At 49.6% G+C, this 23,019-nt stretch overlaps 1 protein-coding gene across 4 annotated transcripts in view; it reads left to right on the top strand.

Moving 5' to 3' along the window:
* LOC309441992 (exocyst complex component 3-like) overlaps positions 1-14,642 on the top strand; it is a 33,374-nt gene extending 18,732 nt beyond the window's left edge. For 2 of the 4 annotated variants that reach the window (XM_082057384.1, XM_082057381.1), the window contains 4 exons: positions 1,444-1,565; positions 3,769-3,954; positions 5,819-6,003; positions 14,155-14,642. In XM_082057384.1, coding sequence (XP_081913510.1) covers positions 1,444-1,565; positions 3,769-3,949 — 303 coding nt within the window. In that variant the 3' untranslated portion in view covers positions 3,950-3,954; positions 5,819-6,003; positions 14,155-14,642. Of the gene's footprint in view, positions 1-1,443; positions 1,566-1,710; positions 1,874-3,768; positions 3,955-5,818; positions 6,004-14,154 lie in introns of those variants that run through there. The other 2 variants (XM_082057382.1, XM_082057383.1) reach the window with 2 other exon arrangements.
* The last annotated feature ends 8,377 nt before the right edge of the window (positions 14,643-23,019 follow it).

The following is a 23,019-nucleotide window of genomic DNA, read 5'->3' on the forward strand; positions in this document are numbered from 1 at the left end:
TTCCCTTGTGTCCTCAGTCTGTTCTCTTTCTTATTGATGTGGGAGCACCGGAAACCTCAGGAAGGGAATGCATAAGCAATTTGCAGAGGACAGCCTGATCCTCAGTCAAATGAGGTACACAGTTATGCATGCAAAATATGTCCTCTGCTGCAGACTGAATTTATCGTGCAGTTGCTGCACAGGCTGCACCTGCTCCCTGCCCTCCTCTGCCCTCTCTTCAGGCTCTTCCTTCCCCTCTGTCCTTAAAGCACATTAGGAAATACGTTCGTTGTCTCCTAAAAACAGTACATGTCAAAGGCACTTAAGCATTGCTGATGAGACACCTCTTTTTTGTCCTTTTAGGTTGCGGGCTGCTTACCTCCAACCTTGCCTGTCTATATAGCGCTTAACTAAATCTGACACCATCAAATTAATTAGCATTTTGTAATATTGAGCTTGCCAAGTACGAAGCCTTACAGAGCCGGTGCCTTAGGAGCTGAGTACAGCTTTTGCACTGCGTAGAGCTACACATGCTGTGTGTCTGCAGTGCGGAGGAAGAGAGAGAAGGCTGTCTTTGAATATTACTATTATCTTTAATTTATGTTTGATGCAGAGGTAAGCTGCACTGAGAATGCAGCCTGCTGTTCCTAATGCTCCGTGGAGATCAGGGGAACCTGGGCTTCTCTTGCCCCACTTTGGCAGCCTGTTCTCTGGGTTTGCTTTGTCACAGAGTCTCTGTTGACGTGATGGCATCAATAATTCAGAGAAGCAATTTAATCTCATTACTGCACCAATGAAAAATGTGAGCAAGACCTGAAGCTCTCTCTCAGAAGTTCAGCCGCATTCTGCTGCCTCTGGTTTTGCTAAAAATGCTCTGTGTTTCTGGATGTTTTCTTCTGTGTGTTCAGATGGAGCTGACCGCAGGCAGCATCTACCAGCCATGTCATATCCTTCACAGTGTCCAGTCCTGCTTCCCATTTGTTCTGTTTTTTCTGTGGGAGGATCTGTGTCCCCCCACCGTTTCCCCAAGGTCGGTTTGCTGTCCTTGGGCTTGTTCCAGAGCAGCAGAAATGCCAGCATGTCTGGCCAACAGAGCTTGTTTCCACATAGGTATAGGGCTGTGCTTGCTTCTGGAAGGAAACAACTTCCCATAGGGCAAAATGGCCTTGAGAGGACAGGTGAGGTGGGGAAAAAATAGGTACATTTGCCTTCTTTTCCAGAGGAAATGCAGGAGGGGATTCTGCACTGCTGAAGGCAGCTGCCCAGGTCCCCTGGAAGCGGCTTGTGGTTACACCCCAGTTTCTTTTCTCCCACCCTGAAAAGAAAACAGGTTTCTATATGTGAACAGACAGTCTTGCAAAGCTCCTAACACACATGATGACATCCCCAGTCTGATACAAGTCCAGGTCTTAATGTTGTGTGCTGCTTCCCTTGCCCTGAACACACCTTTCCTTCTCTCCACAGGGTCCTGCAGCTGGTTCCCTTAAGGATCCTATAAAAGCCATTTTAGAACTTATTCAAACTTCTGATGCTGAGGGAATGAAAATAGCCCTTCTGCCCATCCTCAAAGAATTTCCTGATCTAAGGTAAGGTCTTTTGTTGGTTTAACTTCTGCAGTTTCTTACATGATTACTTGCCACCACTATTAGTCCTGCAATACTTTCTCTTTTCAGTGTGCTGGGCCAGGCACAATGCTTACCTTTGAATGCACTTGATGCTGCCTATTTGCAGGTGCTGATTAACAAGGTATATAACTTTGCCAGACATTAACCAGTGGAGGTGAGATGTCCTTCCATAAAGGTGAAGGTTGGATGAAATGGCTGTCAACAAAGCAGGAGTAACACTGTGGAAAAATACTACCTGAATGGACAATTTCCAGGCACGTGTACCAAATGTAGGTTTCAAAACCACCTTTAACTTAGGCATTTCATAACTTCCAAGCACTTGGCTTTTGGCTTTCACAGGCTGAGAGAGTTGAGGTTGTTCAGCCTGGAGAAGAGAAGGCTCTGGGGACACCTTCTTGCGGCCTTTCAGTACTTAAAAGGGGCCTATAAGAAAGATGGGGACAGACTTTTCAGCAGGGCCTGTTGTGACAGGACAAACCATAATGGTTTTAAACCAAAAGAAGGGAGATTCAAGACAGATATGAGGAAGAAATTTTTTACAATGAGGGTGGTGAAACACTAGCCCAGGTTGCCCAGAGAGGTGGTGGATGCCCCATCCCTGGAGACAATTCCAGGCCAGGCTGGACAGGGCTCTGAGCAACCTGATGTGGGTGAAGATGTCCCTGCTCATGGCAGGGGTTGGACTAGATGACCTTTGAAGGTCCCTTCCAACCCAAACTATTCTATGATTCTATTTCCACAAAATCCTAGGTGTATTCAGCAAAAATGCACTTCCATTTCTCACAGGAAGCTGATAACAGAAATTAAACCCAACTTTTATTAGGAAGGTGAGATCTTAATTTTTTCCAAAGTCTGCGGTTTATTACATCCATCTTTTGTTCTGATGTATTGTGCTACTGACTGTATTTTTCCAAGCTAACATGATTACAGAGTGGAGCTCTCTGTCACAGGATGCTGTGAAGGCCAAAAGTGTGAATAGCAGACAATTTGTGGTAGATAATTGTTTCAGTGCCTATTCAACATGACAGTCATGATATAGCCCCCAGCAAAGGAAGTCCTTAAACTGCAGACTGCCAGAAGCTGGGGGGCGGAGTGGGGAAAGAAGACAAAGAAAGATCATGTTATGCTTTGTCTGGTTTCTGTCTTCTTTTCCTAAGCATTTGCTAAATCTGAAGATGCTACTGAGCTAAAAAGCTGGTTATCTGATACAGCGTAGCAATTTTTATTCTCTTACTACATATATACACACACATATATAAATAGTGGAAGATGGGACCAGACTCCTTTCAGTGGTGCCCAACAATAGGATGAGGGGCAGTGGGCACAGACTGAAGCATGGGAGGTTCCATCTGAATATGGGGAGAAACTTCTTTACTTTGAGGTGCCAGAGCCCTGGAAAAGGCTGCCCAGAGAGGTTGTGGAGTTTCCATCTCTGCAGACATTAAAAACCCACCCAGACACTTTCCTGTGTCTGCTCTGGTGAACCTGCTTTAGCAGGTGGGTTGGACTAGATGATCTCCAGAGGTCCCTTCCAACCCCAGCCATTCTGTGATTCTGGAATATATATATATACAAAACTATGTATTTATATATATAGTATAGGAAGTGGGCGTAGGAAGTACTCAGAATAATATTATTCTGATCCAGATCTCAGAGGAGTTCATCCAGGTATGAGTAGATACACTGTTCTTGATTTGAGCAGATTCCCATATGTTTAAAACTCTTTGGCTTGGATACATTTGCCCTGTTTGTTAACTAATATGTTGTGGCCCCCCTCAGCGAAGCAATGCTATGTAGAACAAAACTCCTATAGCCTTCTGGATGAACAAGAAATAGGGGAGAAAAGATATAAAAAAATGCTTTCAAATGGTCAAATGCAGTTACCAGAAACCTATTCTGGTGGATACAGATCTTTTTCTAGGTGAGGTGAAGATTTCTACAGTTTCACGGGGATGCTGTGTGCATTGGGGTTGGGACCCATGAGCTCAGCCATATCCCACCCAGCTCTTGCGATCTGGCCTCCTTCTTGCTAGGTAGCCAGAGGGCTTCAAAAAGCAGCTCAGCAGCTTTCAAGCCTTGGTCTGGCCCAGCAAAACTGAGTGATAGGAAGCAAGCTTTTTTCCTTGGCTCTTTCACTGATCTGCCCTCTTACCCTTTTGGAAAGGAAGGAACATCTGAGCGCAGTGCTGGACATCAAAGACTCTCTCAGCCGAGAAGACAGGGCTTCTCTCTTGAAGGCGTTTCACGATAACTGCAGGGAATCAGAAACAGAAGCAAACTTGCTTTTTGCAGATATAGAAGTAAAACCCAGAAAATATGGACTCTGTGGCTGTCTCTGCTGTTAGCAAAGGTAGGTGTATGTGTGAGTGTGCTTGTGTGTAACACACATAGCTTGCACAGGCGTTCCTGCATTCAGGGCGGTGGAACAACTAGGGCTGTAGCATCACCTCCCGGAGGTCTTTGTTGCTGTATATGCCAGTTCTGCTTCCCTCTCTCCGCCTGCAGTTCTCCACGTCACAAAGTGTGGTGTTGTAGGCAGTGCAGGGCGCTGCATGCTTAGATGCGCGATTCAGATTACTGCAGGGACAAAGGAGAAGACAGGGCTTTTCCTCCTTGTCCTTCGCTCCTACCTGCCTGTCCCTGCAGCAATCCCTCCATCCCATCTTCTGTGTGTGCACGGGTAGGTATCCCAGGCAAGTGTCTCTGCCTCCTGGCAGGGCACACTGAGGGATTTTCTGCTTCATGATCCCCTACTTTCCTGCCCCCTTTATAAGAGCTCTGTTAATTAAACTGGGCTCGATTCTGTCCGGTGACTGTGCTATGCTGCGGGCACCAGAGGTGAGCGTGTCCCCTCTGTGCCTGCAGCAGCAGCTGGTGGCAGAAGAGAGGAGGGATAAAAGTCAGAGGGATGAATGTCACTGTAATGTCTTAAATCCCATTTGCATGAATTGCCAGGGCTCATCTGGAGCACCTGCAATCTCCTTTCAGTTCCCAAGTAATTCCTTCACAGTCACAAATCAGGGATTTTGGGGGGTAAGCTGCAGCAGATCTTAAAAGTAAGCATGTCCTCATGGTTTAAAAATACTTCTTAGTGGAGAACATGCAGCTGTTTGCTTCACTTTAAATAATCTGCAACTTCTTTTTAGTGCAAATTTGCCCACCTTAGAGCCAGATAATTTTGTTTTATCTTTGACAGGCCAGAGCCCTTAGCTATCAGAAATATTCTCCCTTGGCTAATATTTACAGATTGTCAACAGTCACCTTCTGTTGGATAAGGTGAATAGACTGACTGTCTCAGGTTGAGAAGCACAGTCCCTTCCCGCGTCCTCCGCCGCTCCCCGGTGTCACCATTTATTTATAGTTCCCCGTGTTAGCAGATCAGGGATGAGTTATGCAGAGCGCTGACCTGGGGCCTCCAGGCACAAGCAGACAGTGGGCTACCCTGGAATCAGGGAGAGAAAGCAATTAGAGAAACAACTAATAAGCACGCAAACTTTCCCTTCTTAATGAAAACTGATTCTGATATAATGAACTGGCTATCAGCCATTCACTTTTAAACTCTCTTTTAAAGGAATTACCCATGGCACTGCCTTCACTTTACAAAAGATATTCAGGAAAACAAGTTTTTAAAACACTGTAAGTGACTTAATCTCCTATTTGCTGAAATCCCCTGGGTAAATAGGCTCCCAAATCCCAGAAGATCTGGCTGCGTCTGCAGTGCACATGTGCAGCCCAGGCTGGTAGCCTCACCTGAGCTCAGGGGTAGCAGTGACAGTGAAATGAGTTATGGGATATGCTCAAAAGGAGGTCACCTCCCTCCTTCATCCCAGCCCCGTGATTTTGCTGCCATGCTCTGGGATGTGACCTGCAGGTATGTTGGGAATCATCTGCTTTCTCCCAGCCAGGAACGCAATATTTGCACATATTTGTCCCTTCTGCATATGGAGGTGGGAGGACTTTGGAAAAGTGTTATCTTTGGTTCTTTCGTGTTAGTATGAAATGACCTCCCAGAAAAGGAGTGAGCAGGTTTGGCTGTGGGCCCATGGACTGTGTTAGGCAGAGTAGCGCAGGAACTGGAGATTTTCAGCAGGTAAATGCCAATAGAGCTTCATGCAAGAGTCTGTGCATAGGAGAGATGGTTTTGCTATTTAGCTGTTGCACATGTTCTGATGAGTCCTATTTAATTACCCAGATTTTCTCTTGCTTTCCCTCAGCCCTGCTGTGAGAAACAAGTCTCACTCCCATATGGCAGCATCTGCAATCACAGCTCCTTGAAAGCTTCAGCAGCTGGATGAACGGAGAAGCCTGAAAGCTATCGAAGACACAATCCCTTTTCCAGGAAAAACACGTGGCCCAAATCCTAAACTTCTATGCAAAGTCCAGGCAGAAGATGAAGGGGGTATGGCAGAAAGACAATCCTTCATAATTTCCTAGAGATTGCCGCTTACCTGAGTCCTAGTGGTTATTCCCAGGACAAGGCACGGCGGTGTGTAGAGGAAAAGGAAGGTTCCCGTTCACCAAATTTCTCTCTGTTTCCATCCCTTGTTTCATACAATCTCCCACAAAACCAGGGACTGCTGCACCACACAGTGTCCTAGCAGATGACATGGCATTGCAACCTTCCCCAGGGACCCCGCACTCCCTGTTTGGGAATCCTGCCTACCCCATGGTGCTGGTGGTGCCTGTGGGTTTGGGCACCTGGATCCAGCCCCTGAAGCCTGACCTGCACCAGGAGGGGTGCAGACAGGGCTGCCCCACCCCTTGCTCCCCAGACACGAATGCTCTGAAGTGCTTTGGGGACAGCCTGCCTTGGCAATGGCTGTAGGATGGGGAGCTCTTCCCTTATGAGTTTTACAGCTGGCTCTGGAGCAGAGTCTTGCATTCATTTTTATACCTTAGTTACTGGAAATTTCCTCTTGCAGAGGGAAGGGGAAGCCTCATGGGAAGCAGGCAGTGAAAGGAGTTGTTTGTCCCAGCCTCCGGGCAAGGTCTGTGCTGTTTTCAGATGTAAATAGGCAGTTCCTCTGGGAAAACACTGACTTTTCTTCCCAGTTATCTATGAACTGGTCACAACCTCCAAGCTGGATTTGGTTCAAGGCCCTCCTTTGCTATTGTGTTAGCATAGGCTGTAACTGCTCCTCTAGCCGTGTAAACAAGCAAAAAAGCTCTGCTACCTCAGACCTGCCATTGCTTTTCTGAGTGGCCATTCCCCCTCAAAACTGCTTCCCTAACAAGAAAAGGGTCAAATTTGTGCATAGCCCATCAATGTATGAGGGATGTGTCAGGCTCTGGGACCCTTGGAAAGCACAGACTCTGGTGGGTGCTCCAGGCTTTGCTGTGCTGTCACCCCAGGGACGTGGGTGTCCTGGCTCAGGGGCAGCTCCTGTGAGCCTGGCAGGAGCCAGAGCAGGTTTATAATTGTCCTGAGCTTTGGTTCTGTCACAGTGCTAAGTGTGGGGTGAGTGACAAGGAAGCAGAAAGGAACAGGCTGTTCCATCTCCAGGGTGTCCTCTGTGGGCTTCTGGGGCACTGTGAGACCTCAGCACCATTATGTTTCATCTCTCACATCGTTAAAGGGCAGCGAGACTGACCCATGGCCTGCCTGCCTTTCCTGATTGCATGTCTTCTTCAAAGATCCAGCTCCCATGTCCCGTGCATTTCATAGCTGTCCATTGCAGCTTTGGTGAGACCTTACCCAGGACGTGGAGAGGCTGGTGGAGCTGGTGGAGCTCCAGCCTGGCCGGGTGGGTATGGGTCGGGCTGTGGGGCTGGGTCTTCGAAGGGTGCCAGCCCTGCCAGGCACGCCAGGCCGGTCACCCTCCCCTCCCACTTAATTGCACATTTTTTTCAAGGGTGGGAAGGGATGACAGGCCTGACTGCAACAGCAGGGTCACAGTCAGCCTCTGCCGATGGAGATTTCAAGCAGTGAGCCTTCCAGAGAAAACAAATAAATACCCCGCTGACATTTCGATCGTGGTCAGGCTAAAAATAATCCCACAGCATGTGGATGGCTCCTGCTGCGTACATGTTGATGTCTATGTACGTGTCTGCCATTTGACATTTGCCATCAGGCGAGGGTATATTCTGCTTGCGAGCAGTGGCTGGGAGCCATGGGGGACACCGGGTGTGTCACCACCAACCCTGCAGATGAGATGAGCCCTGTGCCATCACAGCTGCTGCTGTGCCTGTCCTCGCTGGGTGACCAGGGGATGGGCAGCACCTTCTGCTCTGTTTGTGTGTGCGGAGAAACACAGCTTTCAGTGAGGTTTCTGCATCCTGTGTGTAGGGTCCAGTCATGGAGAGCGCAAATAAAGACTTGAATTTGTTCATGAGGCTTAGTGCTGGTGGCAAGTATGAGGTTTTCCAGAGGTGGAAGGCCAAGGGATGTTGGCTAGGGTGGGGATGGAGGGTGATGGGGAGAGGCTGCCTGGTGTGGAGGCAGATGGTGTGGGAGGGATGTCCTTGGCCACCCTCAGGTCTCCTGGGGAGAGCAGATGGTGTGTGGGGAGGCTCCCAGTGGCTTCTCAGGAGAGGAGGCAGTGGCAGGTGGGATGCTGGGTCACTCCCTGGGGCTGTCTGGGGTGATCAGTGAGGGAAGGGAAGCTGTGGGGAAGGAGGATGAGGGATTTCCCTTGTTTGTGGGGATTTTCACCCACGCTGCTGTGTGCCCTGGCCTTCCCAAGTGACCCAGCCTCCTCCTTTCCAGCCTTCACCCTAGGCTGGGGTTAAGACGCTTGGGTGAGATTTGTGCTACTCTCTGCAGGGGACAGAGGGATGACACTCACGATCCTTCTGTGGGATTGTTTTATGGCCTTGGGATGTGGGCAAGGGCAGCAATGCTATTACCATCAGCTTGCCAGGGCCACCATGGAGCCATGCTGAACATCTCCCACTTGCCCTCATGTCCAGCAGTAACCCTGCTGCCAGCAGGACAGGGTCACTCAGAGCTCAGCACCCAGAGGTTCCCTCCACAAAGACCCTCTCCCACTCCCTCTGCACCCAAGGTTTCACAGGGATCACCTTGGTGCCAGGGTCATGCCACTGCCATGCTCACCTGTCACCCAGACGTGCCAGCCCTGGGGGCATGGGCAGCAAGGAGTGACACACCGCTCCTGGTGCTTTGATGACTGGGCTTTTTTGGGAGCTAGTCTCCATCCACCACCTCTCTGGCTTTGCACTGGGCTGACAGGTTGTGTGGTGAGCAACGATTTGTCACCCATGTCCCCAGCGCTACTGAGGGCTGGGATTTGCCTGGGCGCTTTGAAGTGCTGCGTGCAGCCAAGCCTCGCCAGCCACCACTGTCATTTGAGCTCCTGTCTCTGAGGGTCACCTTCAGTGCTTGATGCTGAAGACATGGAAAACAGACGCTCCTTAATTATGCTGCAAGGTCTGAGGAAAGACCTGACATTTGCTGCGGTGCACCTGTGCTTCCCTGGTTTACTTAGTGGCTGTGCCAAGGATGTGTGACAGTGAATGAAGGGCTCGATGGTGAAAAAAACAGGTAATACTGAGAATTTGGGACATGCTGAGCTCTGCTGGGTAGCAAATGTGCACCTTGAGACCTGAGAGAGGGCAAGCCACTTGCTGATCACAGAATGATATAGTAGATTGTGTTTTATCCCCCATCCTCCCCTCTCCCAAGAGGAGCCTGTCAATTCTGGGAAACTCATACATTGATCCCAAAATTAACTGGAATAACTTGCACCCACCTTTGAGGCTTTCCTCTCCAGCCTCGGGCTCTGCCAGCACCCAGCTTGGGAGCGATGGGAATGGGTTGGTGCGTAGGATCGGCAGCACGACAAAAGCTACTGCAGGAAGTTCCCCCGCAGGGAAACATCCCCGCACATCGCTGAAGCTTTGATTTTAAGGCTTAAATGTCTGCCTTTACCCCAGCACGCCACGGTGCGTGCGGGAAGGAGGAGCAGGCACAGGCATGTGCTGAAGTCTCTTGCTCTGCACCAAGGGCTGGGCTGGGTCCCCCCCAGTTTTCCCCAGCGGCCCTGAGCACACTCCGTGCTGGGAAGGGTACACACCTGCTGCCATCTAGTGGCACTGGGGACACGGAAAGGACCGTGGCTCTCTTATTGTTATTGTTTGTACTATTATTACGGGGTATTACAGCGGTATATGCCTGAGTGGCATTTCACTTGTGTGGGCTGCGAGTGGCCCCTTACTGGGGTATGGTATTTGTGGGAAAACAAAAAGTTGGGAATTCTGGTGTAAGATAGGATTCACGGAGCATGTGGGTATTTCTGCCAGTCAAATAACCAGCAGTTTTGTGGGAAGATTGCGAAGGAGAGTGATGAGAATTGTCACATTGTGTGCTGTACTTTATGAGAACAGCTGGAGCTTGTAAGTGCACAAGGGGGAGGTGGAGAGACTGCGCGGCAGAGCTGGGAGCCCAGGAACTGATCTGTTCCCTCTCTTCATCAGTCGGGGTTCCTGCTGCAGTGAAGGGCTTTAGGATAAGGTTTAGTTGGCTTAACCTGACCTAAGGCCATACTGGCATCAGAAGAAGAGTTCCTGCCCTCACCCCAGCGTGCCTCCTCACCAGCTGCATCACATCTAGGGGTCAGCTCTACTGTGACAACAAATTAACAAAACAAATAGTTCCGCATGGGTTGCCTCTTCTCTTTCCTTCTCGGGGGCTCTGGGGCAGTTACTTCTGTCCAAGCTCCAGCTGCCAGCTTCAGACCTGCTAACTCTCCTGTCTCCTATTGCCATTCCAAAGCCTGTGGCTTTCAGCCTGTTCCCAGCCACTGTTCCCAAGCTGTCCCCTTGCCCATGCCCAGGGGACCTGTTCCCTCTCTGGCAGTTTGCTTGCTGCTGCCTGCAGCATCGCAGAGAGCGTGAGGCTGCCGTGCTGCCTGTGTCTGCCTGTCCTGCCCGTTCTGGTTCACGCTGCCTGTGTAGGGGACATTGCTTATCGCCCAGGTGGGCTGTTGTAAAAGGGATGGCAGCCTGAGAGCAGTTAAAATAAATGAGCTGGCTTTAAAACAGCTGCTGGGAAAAGACCTGTGTTTCAGGGCTGTGACAAAGTATTTGTAAGGATTTTAGCATGAGAAGACTATCTGGAGTAGTTTCTTATATCACATAACCTTGCAGGGTTTTGGAAAAAATGTAAAGCAAATCTTGTTTCACAGATGAGTATCAAATTGTTTCCTTCACTAGATTATGCCATCTGAACTTCTGCACACACTGGTTTTTTGTGTCTAACAAAATGGGCCTGTGCTACGCCAAATTGTGTCTTTTTATTCCTCTCCAGACTGCCCAGTCCTGAGAAAGATCTGAATCTCCATTCTCAGACACTAGCTGCATCTTCTGCTGATGCTGCCACATGGTCCGTGGCCCATTTCATTCATACCTGCTGGAGTCTCATCCAGCATGAACCAAACCTGGGAAGGAGAACTGGATCTGGCAAGGGGAAGGATAAGCCCACGCTGAGGTGTTGCAGCCCATAAAGGAGATGGGGTAGCTGCTAAACATGAGCTCCTTGTTAAAAGCTCTGCAGAGGAAGGGAAGCAATTCTGTGCATAGACTAAGGGCTGTGCTCTCCCTGGTGTGAAGCACCCAAGGTGACAAGATACCAGGAGTGGCCCAGTATGGGTGGCAGCACCCATGCATGCAGCTATGGGCTGCAGCCATCCCAGGGCACGCTTGCTCCCCCAGATCTGAGCTGCTTGTCACACTCATGGGTCTCCCTGCTGCAGCTCCAGGCAGGGCTGTTTGGATGGAGCAGCCAGGGGCTGGCTTGGGGCTGGTTTGTCAGTGGAGATGGGGAGGCTGCGGGCTGCTGCCTGCCCTGGGTGTTGCTGTAGAGAGGCAGCAGTGATGATGCCTGGACATGAGGCTAAAGCACACGCTGCAACAGCGAGGACACAGCCACAACTGCAGCACTTGTCTGCAGCTTGCTCCTGTGCAGGCTGGGGGGACAGGAAAGGGCTGAGCTCCCACTGTGATGGTCATGACCCCTCTTCTTTGTACTGTGATCTGCCTGTCTCGAGAGATGACTCAAGCCATTGCTGCTTGGGAAGCTGAACAGATCCTGACCTCCCTGCTGGTTCGTACCCCACAAGTGGGCACTGACCAACTCAGCCAACAAATCAAGCGGTGATGGCCTCAGGGGCCTTATTGTAGCCATGTTTCATGACCCTTTCATGATGAATCATCCTTTGCAGGCTGTCCAGGTGCCTGGGATGTGGCCCTGAGTGGGCTGCCAGGACACGCAGGTGATGGGTGCTGCCAGTTCCCCTTTGGAGCAAAAAGGGGAATTGCAGAGAGAGAGAGACCTCCCCTTGCCAAGGGGTGACCCTGCCTTGGAGTGCTGCAGCCTCCCCTCTAATGCATTTCAGCTGTTAATAAGATCTTTAACCCTGCCCTCGGGCAGACCCCAGCCACAGCCTTGCGTGGAGTCACCTCGTCCCCCCAAAACCGAGGACGTCTGCTTGCCCCATCCTGAAGCCAAGCTGCAGTCCGCCCCTCCAATAACGCCTGTTCTTTTCTGGTGGAGTTGGGACCCGCCACTAGATGGGGGTAAAACCTGCGGGAACACGCGGAGCCGCCGCTGCGGCGGGGCTGGGCCCCAGGAGCCCCGCTGCGGGGGGGAGCCCGTCACCCCGGGGGGGCTGGGGACCGCGGCGACCTGCGGTCACTTTCCGACCTGTCCTTCGCTGCGGGGGCTGAGCGGGGCGCCGTGCGCTACCCCGGTCAGGCACCTGCCTGCAGGGGACACCGGGCACGGTCGGTGGTGCAGGACGTTGAAGGTTTATTGTTCCAAACACGCTCCCAGTGCCAGGCCGACTCTCGGCCCGTTGCTGACTGGTATCTGATATTCTTGAGCCAAGTCTCACCGGCTTTCAACTTAAAAACACCGGACAGCAGTGCTGGACTCACTTGCAGTGGCAAATCTTCTGCCTATTTGGAGTATTGCAAGACCAATACATACTTGTGTCCTGCCCAAACACTCAGTGCGGGCCCTAGGGTGGGCTCCCCGGTCCCCCTGCCCTCAGGGTGCAGCAGAGCCCCTCACCCAGCTCTCTCCTGCCAGGGTAATGCAGAGAGGGGCTGAGTGCTGGGAGCAGCTCTGTGCTGAGGCAGAGGTACCACTGCGGATGTGCTTCCTTCTCCTGTTGTACTTACACTTATGGCTCCTGTAAAATCCCCACCAGCTCGCTCCTCCCTGGTGCCTAAGCCATGACAAAACTCCTGTGGCAGGTCCATCTGCATCCTGACCCTGCCCCGTGGCCAAAGCTCACCCGATCCCAGCGGTGCCCAGCTGAAGACTTCTTCCTTCCCTGCCCTGGGGAAAGCCCTGCAGCCAAGTTCTCCTGCTGCAGTGGAGTTTGCTCATTCCAGGTTGCAGCTGTCCTGGCTGTCCCTTGGCCCCAGCTCAGCCCTGTGCCCAGTGCACGGCACTTGCTGCTGGTGCTTCAGTCCTGGGGGATTCTGTAGCAGGAGTCTGCACTGCAAGGGGAGAAACGCCATGAGAAACAGGGTGCATGAACTTGAAGCCCAAGCTTATGGTGGTTACTTTACAGAGGCTGTCCCTGGCCCGTGGGGAGGTAACGGGGAGCTTCCTGCTCTGTTTTATGTCTCGCATGGTCATTAATAACCAGCCCTGTCAGCAGCTCCTTCTTAAACAAAACAAGTCCAGGCAGGTGGAGCTCAGGCCACCAGATCATAATTAAAAATACTCATGAACAAGATGTTTTCCCAAAGACCACCTGATAGCCACACGGGCCAGGATTACTGTGTGGGCACAGTGGGAAGTGCCTCTGTGTATCAGACACTTGTCAGCGGGAGGGAGGAGAGGTGACAGAGACTGCAGGAGCCAAAGGGCCATGTCCCATGGCACAGACGGGGGCTCGAGGGGCAGAACTCTGGTGAAAAACCAGGGCCCTAGATGAGAGCAGACCTTAAGGAAAAGCTTGTGCATTCACAATAAATATGAGGCACCCTTGAGGAAGGATGTTCCTGAGAGTGTTTGAGGAAGAATGCCATCCTGCAACCAGGGCCTGGGATTACAGCCATCATGGAGCTGAATTTCTCGGAAGACAGCCTTGCCTTGCCTTGCCTTCTTTCTGGAGACATTTTTTACCTGTTTGAGGGCCGACATCTTGTGTAGCTCTGCTGTCTTTCCTAAGTTAAGCTGTGTTGATTCCTCCAATGCTTTCTGAAATGTCATGTTGCCAGACTATCAGCCATTCTCTTTCTTGTCTTTTGGACCCTGGGTTGCCAAGAATGGACACTGTGCAGTAGCCAAGCTCTGACGATGACAGCTGGAGCAGAGGAGTTTCTTTCTGTGTTGTCTAGGTGTCACTCCTTTTTGCAAGTCCTAGCTACAGTTTTCATTTTTCTCAGTGATCTGTTGACAGAACCCATTCATGACCCTTCACATTACTCCAGAGTGTTTGGGTCTTTGCAGAGTTATTACTGAATGAGCAATTTCCTCCCTGTATTTGTGCAGTTGTTTACTTCTGTGTCATTGCTGTATGCTGTTCTTGTTCTGGTTGAATTGCATCCTATTAATTTTTTTTTTTTTTTTTTCCAGATAACTGCAAGATCAGATCCTGTCCCCTATCACTGGGCACCACGCTTGCAGTCCCTGAAGCTCTTGTGAGCATCCTCTGCATTTCAGCATCTAAATCATTAATGAGCCTGGCTCAGACCAGACTCCTGTGGACTCACAACAAACAGCCACTTTTGCTCTGATCATGAATCTCTATTCAGTTTTGTGTCTGCCACCCAGGAGCTTTGCAAGAGCAGACCCTCAGCCCAAGGCCTGCATGTCCAGACAGATGTGTGATGCTCCCCAGACCTGCACCAGTCAGCAGTGACACCCTCCTGCTCTGCTGCCTCATCCCTGCAGCCACTGTTCGGGGTAGCACTTGGCACTGGCAGGGACCATGGTCCCTTCCTCACTTATTAACTCGAAAGGTACTTGGTGCTAAGACCCCTTACTAAAGTCAAGATTCCCAACATCTGCAGCTCCTCAGAGAGGAGAAACTCCTGCCATGGAAAGAAAGCAAAGAGATTATGCAGAACAAATTTGATTAAAAAAAATCTTGGTGTATTGCCTTGGTATAGTTCTCATGCTTAAAACTCTTAAATTCTACCAATAGTTTTCCAAGAAATAGCCCCAGGCCTTATTCCTCCCCCCTTTTTAAGATCAGCACTGCTTGCCGTTGCCCAGGGAGCTACCTCCCTCTTGGCCATCGTGGTGGATGGCTGTGAGATGGCTTTGACCAACTTTCCAAACACGCTGTGTTGGGACAAGGTAGGTGGATGAAATCCATCTCTGGAAGCCTCCAGTTTATTTAGGCTGCAGTTGGATGCACAGTTTGTTAGCATTATCTTATGTAATTTGTTTTTTGGCAGCATCGTTGACATAAGCAGCCCCCACTGCATGTTTACCCCCTGACTGCTAGTGCAGCTGTTGGGGGCAGTGGAGGGGACAACAGTGAGTGGGGGTGACAGAGGCTGCTTAAACCAAGACTGCTGCTGGAGCAGATGCCCCTCCAATCACTTAGAGTTACGTTCCCTTGGTGCTTCTCATTCCTCTGTACCAGCATCTTCGCTTTGGCTTTCCAGTTGCTCCCCAGATGCTTCAGCCACAGTTTCATATGAATCTCCTGGAATTTGAATAACTTGTTTTCTTTCTGTAATTGCTTCTTAAACTTCAGGGGATTAAGGAATTTATTATTCAGCTGAATTCCCATCACGCTACACATCCTCCTTCTGCACTGAGAGATTTCTTTGTGCCTTAAATATGATTTCGTGAGGATCTGTCTGCTCCTCTAAATTCCAATTTCCCTTCTCCCACCCCGTGAAGAAGGAGGTCAGGAAAGTGATGCTGACCGCTGCATACCCAGTGCAGGGGTGAGGAGCACTTCCCAAGGCACCTGTGGAGGTTTGGGCTCATAAGAGACATCCCTGGGGTCAAAGCAGGTCAGCCCGTGGGTACAGCTGGGTTGAGCCTCTCCAGAAGGGTGAGCCAGCAGAGCGAGGAGCCCTGGAAGAAGAAGGTCTCTCCAAAACAGCAGACTGGGGGGTGTAAGTGGTCTGAGAAGGAGCATAGCCCTGAGGCTGAAGCTGCCTCAAACAATGTGGTGCCTGTGGTGTTGCCAGCCTCTGGGGAGGCACAGGCCTGATTTGGGAACGGGAAGTACCCTGAATGGGTGAGCTCCAGATAAATCACTTCTGCAGCTGAGCTTTGGGCTGAAAAGGTTGCAGGATGGCCAGGGAGACCTTGGTACATGGCCCTGGAAGATCTGTCAGGCAGAAACACTGTGCCTCAGTTTCCATTTTAAAGCTGCGGCACTGCTGCTACCTGTCCGGCCACGTCTTGTCACGAGTGTCCCAGCTATTGGAAGGTGCAGGGGGTTTGTCTGTCTTGTTACAAGGTCCTGCAGACAAACCCAAGCTGGTGTCTGGCTGTGTGTGTCCTGGTCTTCAGTGGAGGCTGAGCTGCTAAACCCACTGGGGCTCAAGTGTGTGTTTAGGGCTTTCCCTCTCCTATCCCAGCAGATTACTGGGGGTGTATTTAAGGGCTGACATGGCTGGAAGGTTGCGGGAAAAGCAGTGATTCTGGGAAATCACGTGTCCCCGAGCTTTTGGAAACAGTGAAGGCTGCCAAGCATGATGCAGGCTGGTATTTCTGCATGCTTTAAGGGCTGTGTCAGAGCAAGGCTGTAGCTACCAATGAAGGCAGAGCATGCCTTGAGGCATTTAGTTGGAAAAGCCGTACTCCTCCCACATAAGCAGCTCCTCCATCCATGGGGAAATGACAGAGTGCTGCCCTGAAGGAACAGCACTCTGGTTTCACTTAGATACCATCTGATTTTCATTTTCATAAATGTAGCTATGTTTATGTCGGCCTCAAATGTTTTGCACAGTGCTGGACTCCTACAGTTTTAGCGTTGCTGAAATTCCCCATTCGCCTCAGATAGAATGCAGCTGGATACCTCCCTTTTGGCCATAAGTGCCCTCACTGGGGACAAGTTATTCTGCAGGCCAGGTTGCCCTGGGGCTGCCCGCACAGGCAGGGCAGCACCGCTGCACCACCGAAATGCTGACATTAGGCACCAACAGCAAAGACCATCCTTGAGACTGGGCTGACACCTTCAACATCTCCCCAGGGCTGTGCTGGGAGCTGGTGTCAGGGGACTTGGAGACAGGGGCAGCAGCCTGTCCTCTGGCAGCCACTAATTCTGAAAAACCACAGTTGTTGGCCAGAAGGATCTCCACTGAAGTTCTCCATGTTTGACAACACATGCAAGAGAAGGTCCCACTGAGGAGTCTAGCTCATGTGGAAAATGAACAGAGGCTGCACAAGCTGGGCTTGCTTATCCTGGCGAAGAGGAAGATAAAAGACAACTTGACAGTGAACTGCATGAAGGGTGGTTACAATGGGGACAGAGTCAAACTCTCCTCTAGCAGCAGGTGCTACACCAAGGGGAGATGGGCACAGATTGTACTTTGTAAAGTTCAGGTTCAACATCAGGGAAAAACTTATTTCCTAGGAGGTGATGCAGCCCAGAGAGAGATTGAACTCTTCACTTGGAGGTTTTTCAAGACTTTGCTAGTCCACACCATTGGCTGCCAAGAGCTACTATTGGAAATGGTCTTACTTTGAATGGGGAGGTGGACTGGAGGCCCCCAGCACCCCCTTCCAGCAGTATTCTCATCCTGTGAGCCCTATGGCCAGGCCAAGCTTACTTACAGCTTGTCTGAGTGCTTATGTGTAATGGATCATCACTTCTCACCCACCTGAAAAGAAATAGGAAGTGAAGGCTCTGCGGACTTTGTCTGAAAAGTTGTTTTTACAAGCATGACATAACAGGGAGGTTGATGGAGCAGAGAGCCAAGATGAAGAACACTCTTATCCCTCTGTAATTTTTAAACATTGACCTATTGTACTACGAGAAAGAGCAAGCAAAGAGAGGGAGAACATGATTAAGAGTAGACTAGAGAGGTTTGCATCTCCTCAAACTCAGGAGTCTGTTTTCTTCACCACACACCACACTGGGATGGGGCCAGATGGTACAGCCAAAGTCCCTGTCAGGGGCCAGGTAAGAACAGAGTGGGAGGACAGGAATTTCCTGGTGTCACTGAATGGTCCTTCCCAGTATGAAGCTTGTTGACATTGAGGACCTACATTTTTGTACTGCTTCCTGGGAAGTGAGGTCTCCCAAGAGCCTGTGGAAGGGTGGCATTTCCCACAAGGCTCTGCTTTCTCAAGGCATTGAACCAAGAAGTGATGCTTGCTTGGCATGTTTGTCCTTGTTGACATGACTGGAGCATAAACACACATCCTAGCTGCACAGAGGGATGGGAGGTGGGGCTCCAAGATCCCATGAAACCAAAACTCCACAGTGAAAAATTTTGGGAGATTTCGGTCAACTAAAGTTGACTTGAACTTGTAAGTGCACTTCCTTTCTTGTAAAGACAGTTTCTATATGTAACACAGAATCAGCCTTTTTGTTTGTTTGTTTTTCTACTGGGTAACAAGAAAAAAGTGCACAAAAGAGATTTTGGGGAGGAACGATGAGGAGACTGATTTACCAGTGTGACTTGTCAGACTGCTTTTGAGCTTGAACATGAGTGAGCTGAGGTTTGGCAGAGTCTCAGGGTGACCTTTCGTAGAAGCACTCAATTCTTCTCCTGAATCTCTGGGCACTACATCAAAATTAGTGAAATAAACACAAAATCCAGATAGTATGAAGCCAAGTGACATAATCCACACGCCTCAAACAACTGGCGAGTCTGGGAATGGGTGCAGGACAGTTGCGTGGGTCAAGCCAAGAATCCCTCCAGGGCAGTGTCCACTCCCTGACAGTGGCCAGAGTAGATGCCAGAGGGATGGGAGAAGCACGATCTATCCCTATATGTTCTCCCAGACACCTGCAATCTGTGGCTTAAACATTTTCTAAGCCAGAGTGGTGTCTGTATTTAAGAGCCTTCGATGTTATTTTGTTCCTCATGCCCTGTCTCCATCCTTGTCTGTTTGCTTTCTTGCATACAGCTTAGCTTTTAGCAGCCACAGCATCCTGCAGCAGGACCTTTTGCAGCCTAATTATACACCGAGTGAAAAAAGCTTCAGTTTTCTGGTTTTGGGTCTTGCATCTGCTACCTTCATCTGATACCCCTTGCATAGGAAGAGATGGTTTTCCTCTTTCCACCTTCTTTAGGCCTCCATTATTTTGAAGATCTCCATCCTTAGTTGTCCCATTTCCAGCCTGGAGGGTCCTGTCCTGCTCACCCAGAAGCTCTGCCATAACTAACCCCACACCTCTGCTCTGGATGTTCTGCACTTCTGGCACATCTTTGAGATGAAGGGACCCAAACTGTGCACAAGTTCTTGAGCTGAGGTTGCCATGAGTTTGTGTTATGGCACAATTTCTTGTTCCTGATCTGTTCACTTTTTCTACCCTTAGTAACTCCTAGCATTCAGTTTGAGTTTTCTGCTCACTTTCTTGCATTAGATAACATTTGTGCAGTACTGTCTGCCCAGGGTCTCATTTGGCTCCCCTGTTTTCAATGTAAAACAATAATTTTGCATCTCTTTGCATAGATCTCCTCTACCATTTGAACACCTGCTTGTTTAGCCTCATAAGGTCACTTTTACTGCTATAAGTGACTTGATACAATTTGCAAACAAGAGAGTCACCTGCCTATCCACCCCTGCCCAATTTCCTGCAGGGAGCCCAGCACAAACCTACATGGAAGGACACTGCTCCAATATGAAAATTGTTCCTTATTTCCCATCTCTGCTCTGTTAGTCATCCCTGTGAGGACCTTCTTGCTCATCCTATTGATTTCCATTTTTTCTCAGAGCCTTTTGCAACAGCTTCTCAAATGCCTTTTGGAAACCCGAATAGGTTACAGCAACTACATCTCCTCTCTGCTCCCCTGCTCACCCCTCCAAGAACACCAGTGGGTTTGTGGGGTACCATTTCTCCTTGCCGAGCAGGGCTGGCTCTTCCCCGGCGCATCGCCATGAGAAAGGTGACAAAAGGTCCTGCCAGGTGCTGGTGCCATCTGTTGTGAGGGGGCCAGGTTCTTTGGGTGTCATCCAGGTTATTTGGAAACATCCAAGGGCTGTTCCAGCTGCAGGGTCCATGCCTGCTGCCCCACAGACCCTGTGCAGAAGGACCCTGCCCCTGCCTTGGTGAGGAGCCCTTCCTGGGCATGGGGCCACGGTGCAAGGTGGGTACAGCTGCTTTGTGCTTCTCCGAGGCCCACCCAGCAGTTTTGCAGAGCATCCTTCCCATGTGAATCTGTTGCAAACAGACAGGTCTGCCAGTTTTTCTAAGGCTTTTACATGTGTCTGTCCAAGCGTGTCACATCCTTCCTTTCTTCATCGCCATGTTATATTTGAGCTTTGTATCTCGGGGTGCAGGTGTCCCTCATGAAGATCCGTATCTGAGGGAGATGTTGTGGTAGGCAGGAAGGGTGATCGTGGAAGAGGTACCGTGATGGCAGCTGTTGTGGAGGCTGTGAACATTTGAACTCTCTGCCTAGTTAAGGAAAGAAGGGCCCCAGAGTTGGTTCAAGACAGAAGATACAGGAGCTTTGATCATCATCAGAAGCTGCATCCCTCTAGATAAGTCAAATAACAGAATGGTGCATCTAAAGAAGGTGAGAAATAGCAGAATGTGAGAACTTATTAATGTTTGACTGTTGCCAAAGGCTTATTTTTCTTCCCAGCTGCAGGTGCAAAATAGCAGCTAATGGAGAGCAGCTGGATTGATGCCTGCAGAGATAAGAAATGGCCTGCCTGATGAATATGAGGGGCGCCAGTGAAGAACGGGGAGAGCCTAGATTCTAATTTTACAATTGACTCACATTGTTACATGAGGGGTGGTAAGCTTAGATTGCAGGGTTATAATTTCCCAGGGTTTTCTTTACTCAGAGTCCCTCTTCCAGAGGCACCCAGCTCAAGCTGCTCTCTATGCTGTACCTTACAAATAAATTATTTATTTAAGAGGAATTTCTGGAATTCATGCCTGAGACACCGCTTCAGGATACCTAGGGTGAAGCTTCCTTAACTTTACTAAGCAAAAAATTCAAATGCTTTTCTGGGGTTACTTAATGGTAAAAACAGTTGTTCTAGTTGTGATGGGGAAATGACCCACTTGTGAGTGGGAGGAAGTTCACACATTGGGGATGCTGTTCATGTGAGAGTCATCCTCTCTCCATGTGCCCCATGTGGGGCTGACCTCTGATTGCTGCTGGTTTACAGCAGTGCAAAGCCCATGGGTTCAAGGGAGGCCCTCTGAAGCAAAATGCAGTCAGCTTTGGATATAGGAAAGTGATTTAAAATGTCAGATTTCTGGGAAACCCCGGGAGCAAAACTATCCTAAAGCTGTAGACTTTCATCAGGTGGGTCCCAGGGGGCTGGGCAGGTGTGGAGGTGGGTGCCTGCCTGGGACATGGGCTGCAGTTTGGATTATTCCCTTCATATGTTGCCCAGCCTGACTTGGCTGATGTGTTTTCCTTGGCCAAGGACACAGTGACTTTTGTCTATCCCTTCTTTTCTGGGGGGTAGTTAAAAAACTTGCATGTGCCAGTCTGCAAATAATAACTTACAAATGCAGTAAAACCTGTAAGGTCATGGTACCCATTCTTCAGCAAAACTAACCCCTTGCTGGAATACACCAAAGTGCTCCAGGAAGAAAATTCTGTCCCAAAACATACTAGCTGTCTGGAACTAACCTCTTGAGAAAAAGACAGTGTTTCAAGGCCTAACAACTTTCCATACCCTTTCCATATCCTTTGCCAGTGCAGATAGCTGGAGTGTGTTTTGTGGCCCATGTGGCCAGTTAACCTGTGTTGACCGCATTGCAGGTCCAGCTTGTGTCCAGCAGCAGGAGGGTAGCGCAGCCATCCTGGCTCAATGTGATCAGACACTGTCAGGGAAAATAGAAAACTTTCTGTTCAATCCTGTGATATTAGTTCACTAGCTTTTCTTGAGGTCAAAGTCTTTCAGATAAAGAAGAAGTGACAAAAGTTAAATGGGTCAGGGCAACAAACAGAGAAACTCAGAATTATCCATCAGGCAGCCAGTGACAGTGACACAAAGAAGGTACAGGGAAGTAAGCTGCGGTGGCAGAGCTATGGACTAATTGTGATAAGAAGATATTGCAAGACCTTTACGCACTCTCTGATTCTCGTGTTCATTGTCTTCCTGGATATGACTGGATCTCTGGGAGGCCTCAGGTGTGAAGCAAAGGGGTGTAGGGCAGCATGTGCAGAAGGAAAATATTATATCTAGGGCCTTCTGCGAGGGTGGTGGGGTATAGTTAACCGTGCTGGAGCAGGAACTGCTCTTTCAGGTTGACTCTCCATTTCACACACAGACCCCACCATTCGTCTGGTCACAGATGATGGTAGAGATGCTGAGAGGCCAGGAGATTAATAGGAACAGTGGAAATACATGGTAATGGCATTGTCTGATCGAAGTCCTGGAATTGGAATTGTTACGGCCCAAACCAATGGAAACCATCCATGTAGTGTGTGATTAAACTGGTTTATATTATTTGTGAGCTGTCTATTCTTCATGCACACTGCTATCCTTGCCACCGAAGTTTTCCATCAGTTAAAGAAAAAAGCAAACTGTCACTGCAAACAAAAGCCAGCCACTAGTGGTGGCCAGGGAAGGAAAGTGAGACCCAGGCTGGCCCTCAGCGAAGCTCTCTGCCACATCCAGCCCCCAACAGCATGCAACACAGAGACTTCCCAAGCCACAGTTTGCATCTTCTCACTGACACCCTTTGCGTCTCAGTGCTGTGGGTATTGCATAATAGATGTCAGAAGGGAGGATGGTGGGAGACTCTCCTCCATTTCCATACTCGCTGCCTTAGCCTGATTGAAAATCTAAGCTGATCTGGTGGCTGAAGGGTGCACAAGGACCTTTGGACCTGGGCTTAAGTGTGAGTCTTGCTGCAAGCTCATGACATGTGTCCTAGGGCAGGTCACATCTGTGTTTCATCTCTTTTCACTGGCTCACAGAGAGAATAAATACTGAACACTGGGCGTGATCCTGGGCAGAGGGGCCATCTAAGTAGATGGCTGTTCCAAGGAGGAACAAGGCCAAATACTTCTTCCTCTAGCAAAACAGCAGTGTGGTTTGAGTCAGTCAGAGCATAATGTGATTTCTGCAGAGTTACTGCTACACATTTGGCCTGAAAAAAGTGCAGTCTGCTTCTTTAAGAATTTTTTGACTCGGCTAGATTCCATATACATTATGAACTGAAGCATGTTTCAGTGGGAGTAGGCAAGTACGTTGTACTGTAGATATAAAGCAAAGTGCATGCTGTATGTAGTAAAGGCTTTTAAGCCCAGTCCTGACCAGCTTATCTACATGCTTAAATCTATGCAGAAATCTATGACTCAAAATAATTTGTGTGGTTAA

The sequence above is a fragment of the Streptopelia decaocto genome (genome assembly GCF_964273445.1).
Source record: "Streptopelia decaocto genome assembly, chromosome: 7".
Classification (NCBI taxonomy): domain Eukaryota; kingdom Metazoa; phylum Chordata; class Aves; order Columbiformes; family Columbidae; genus Streptopelia; species Streptopelia decaocto.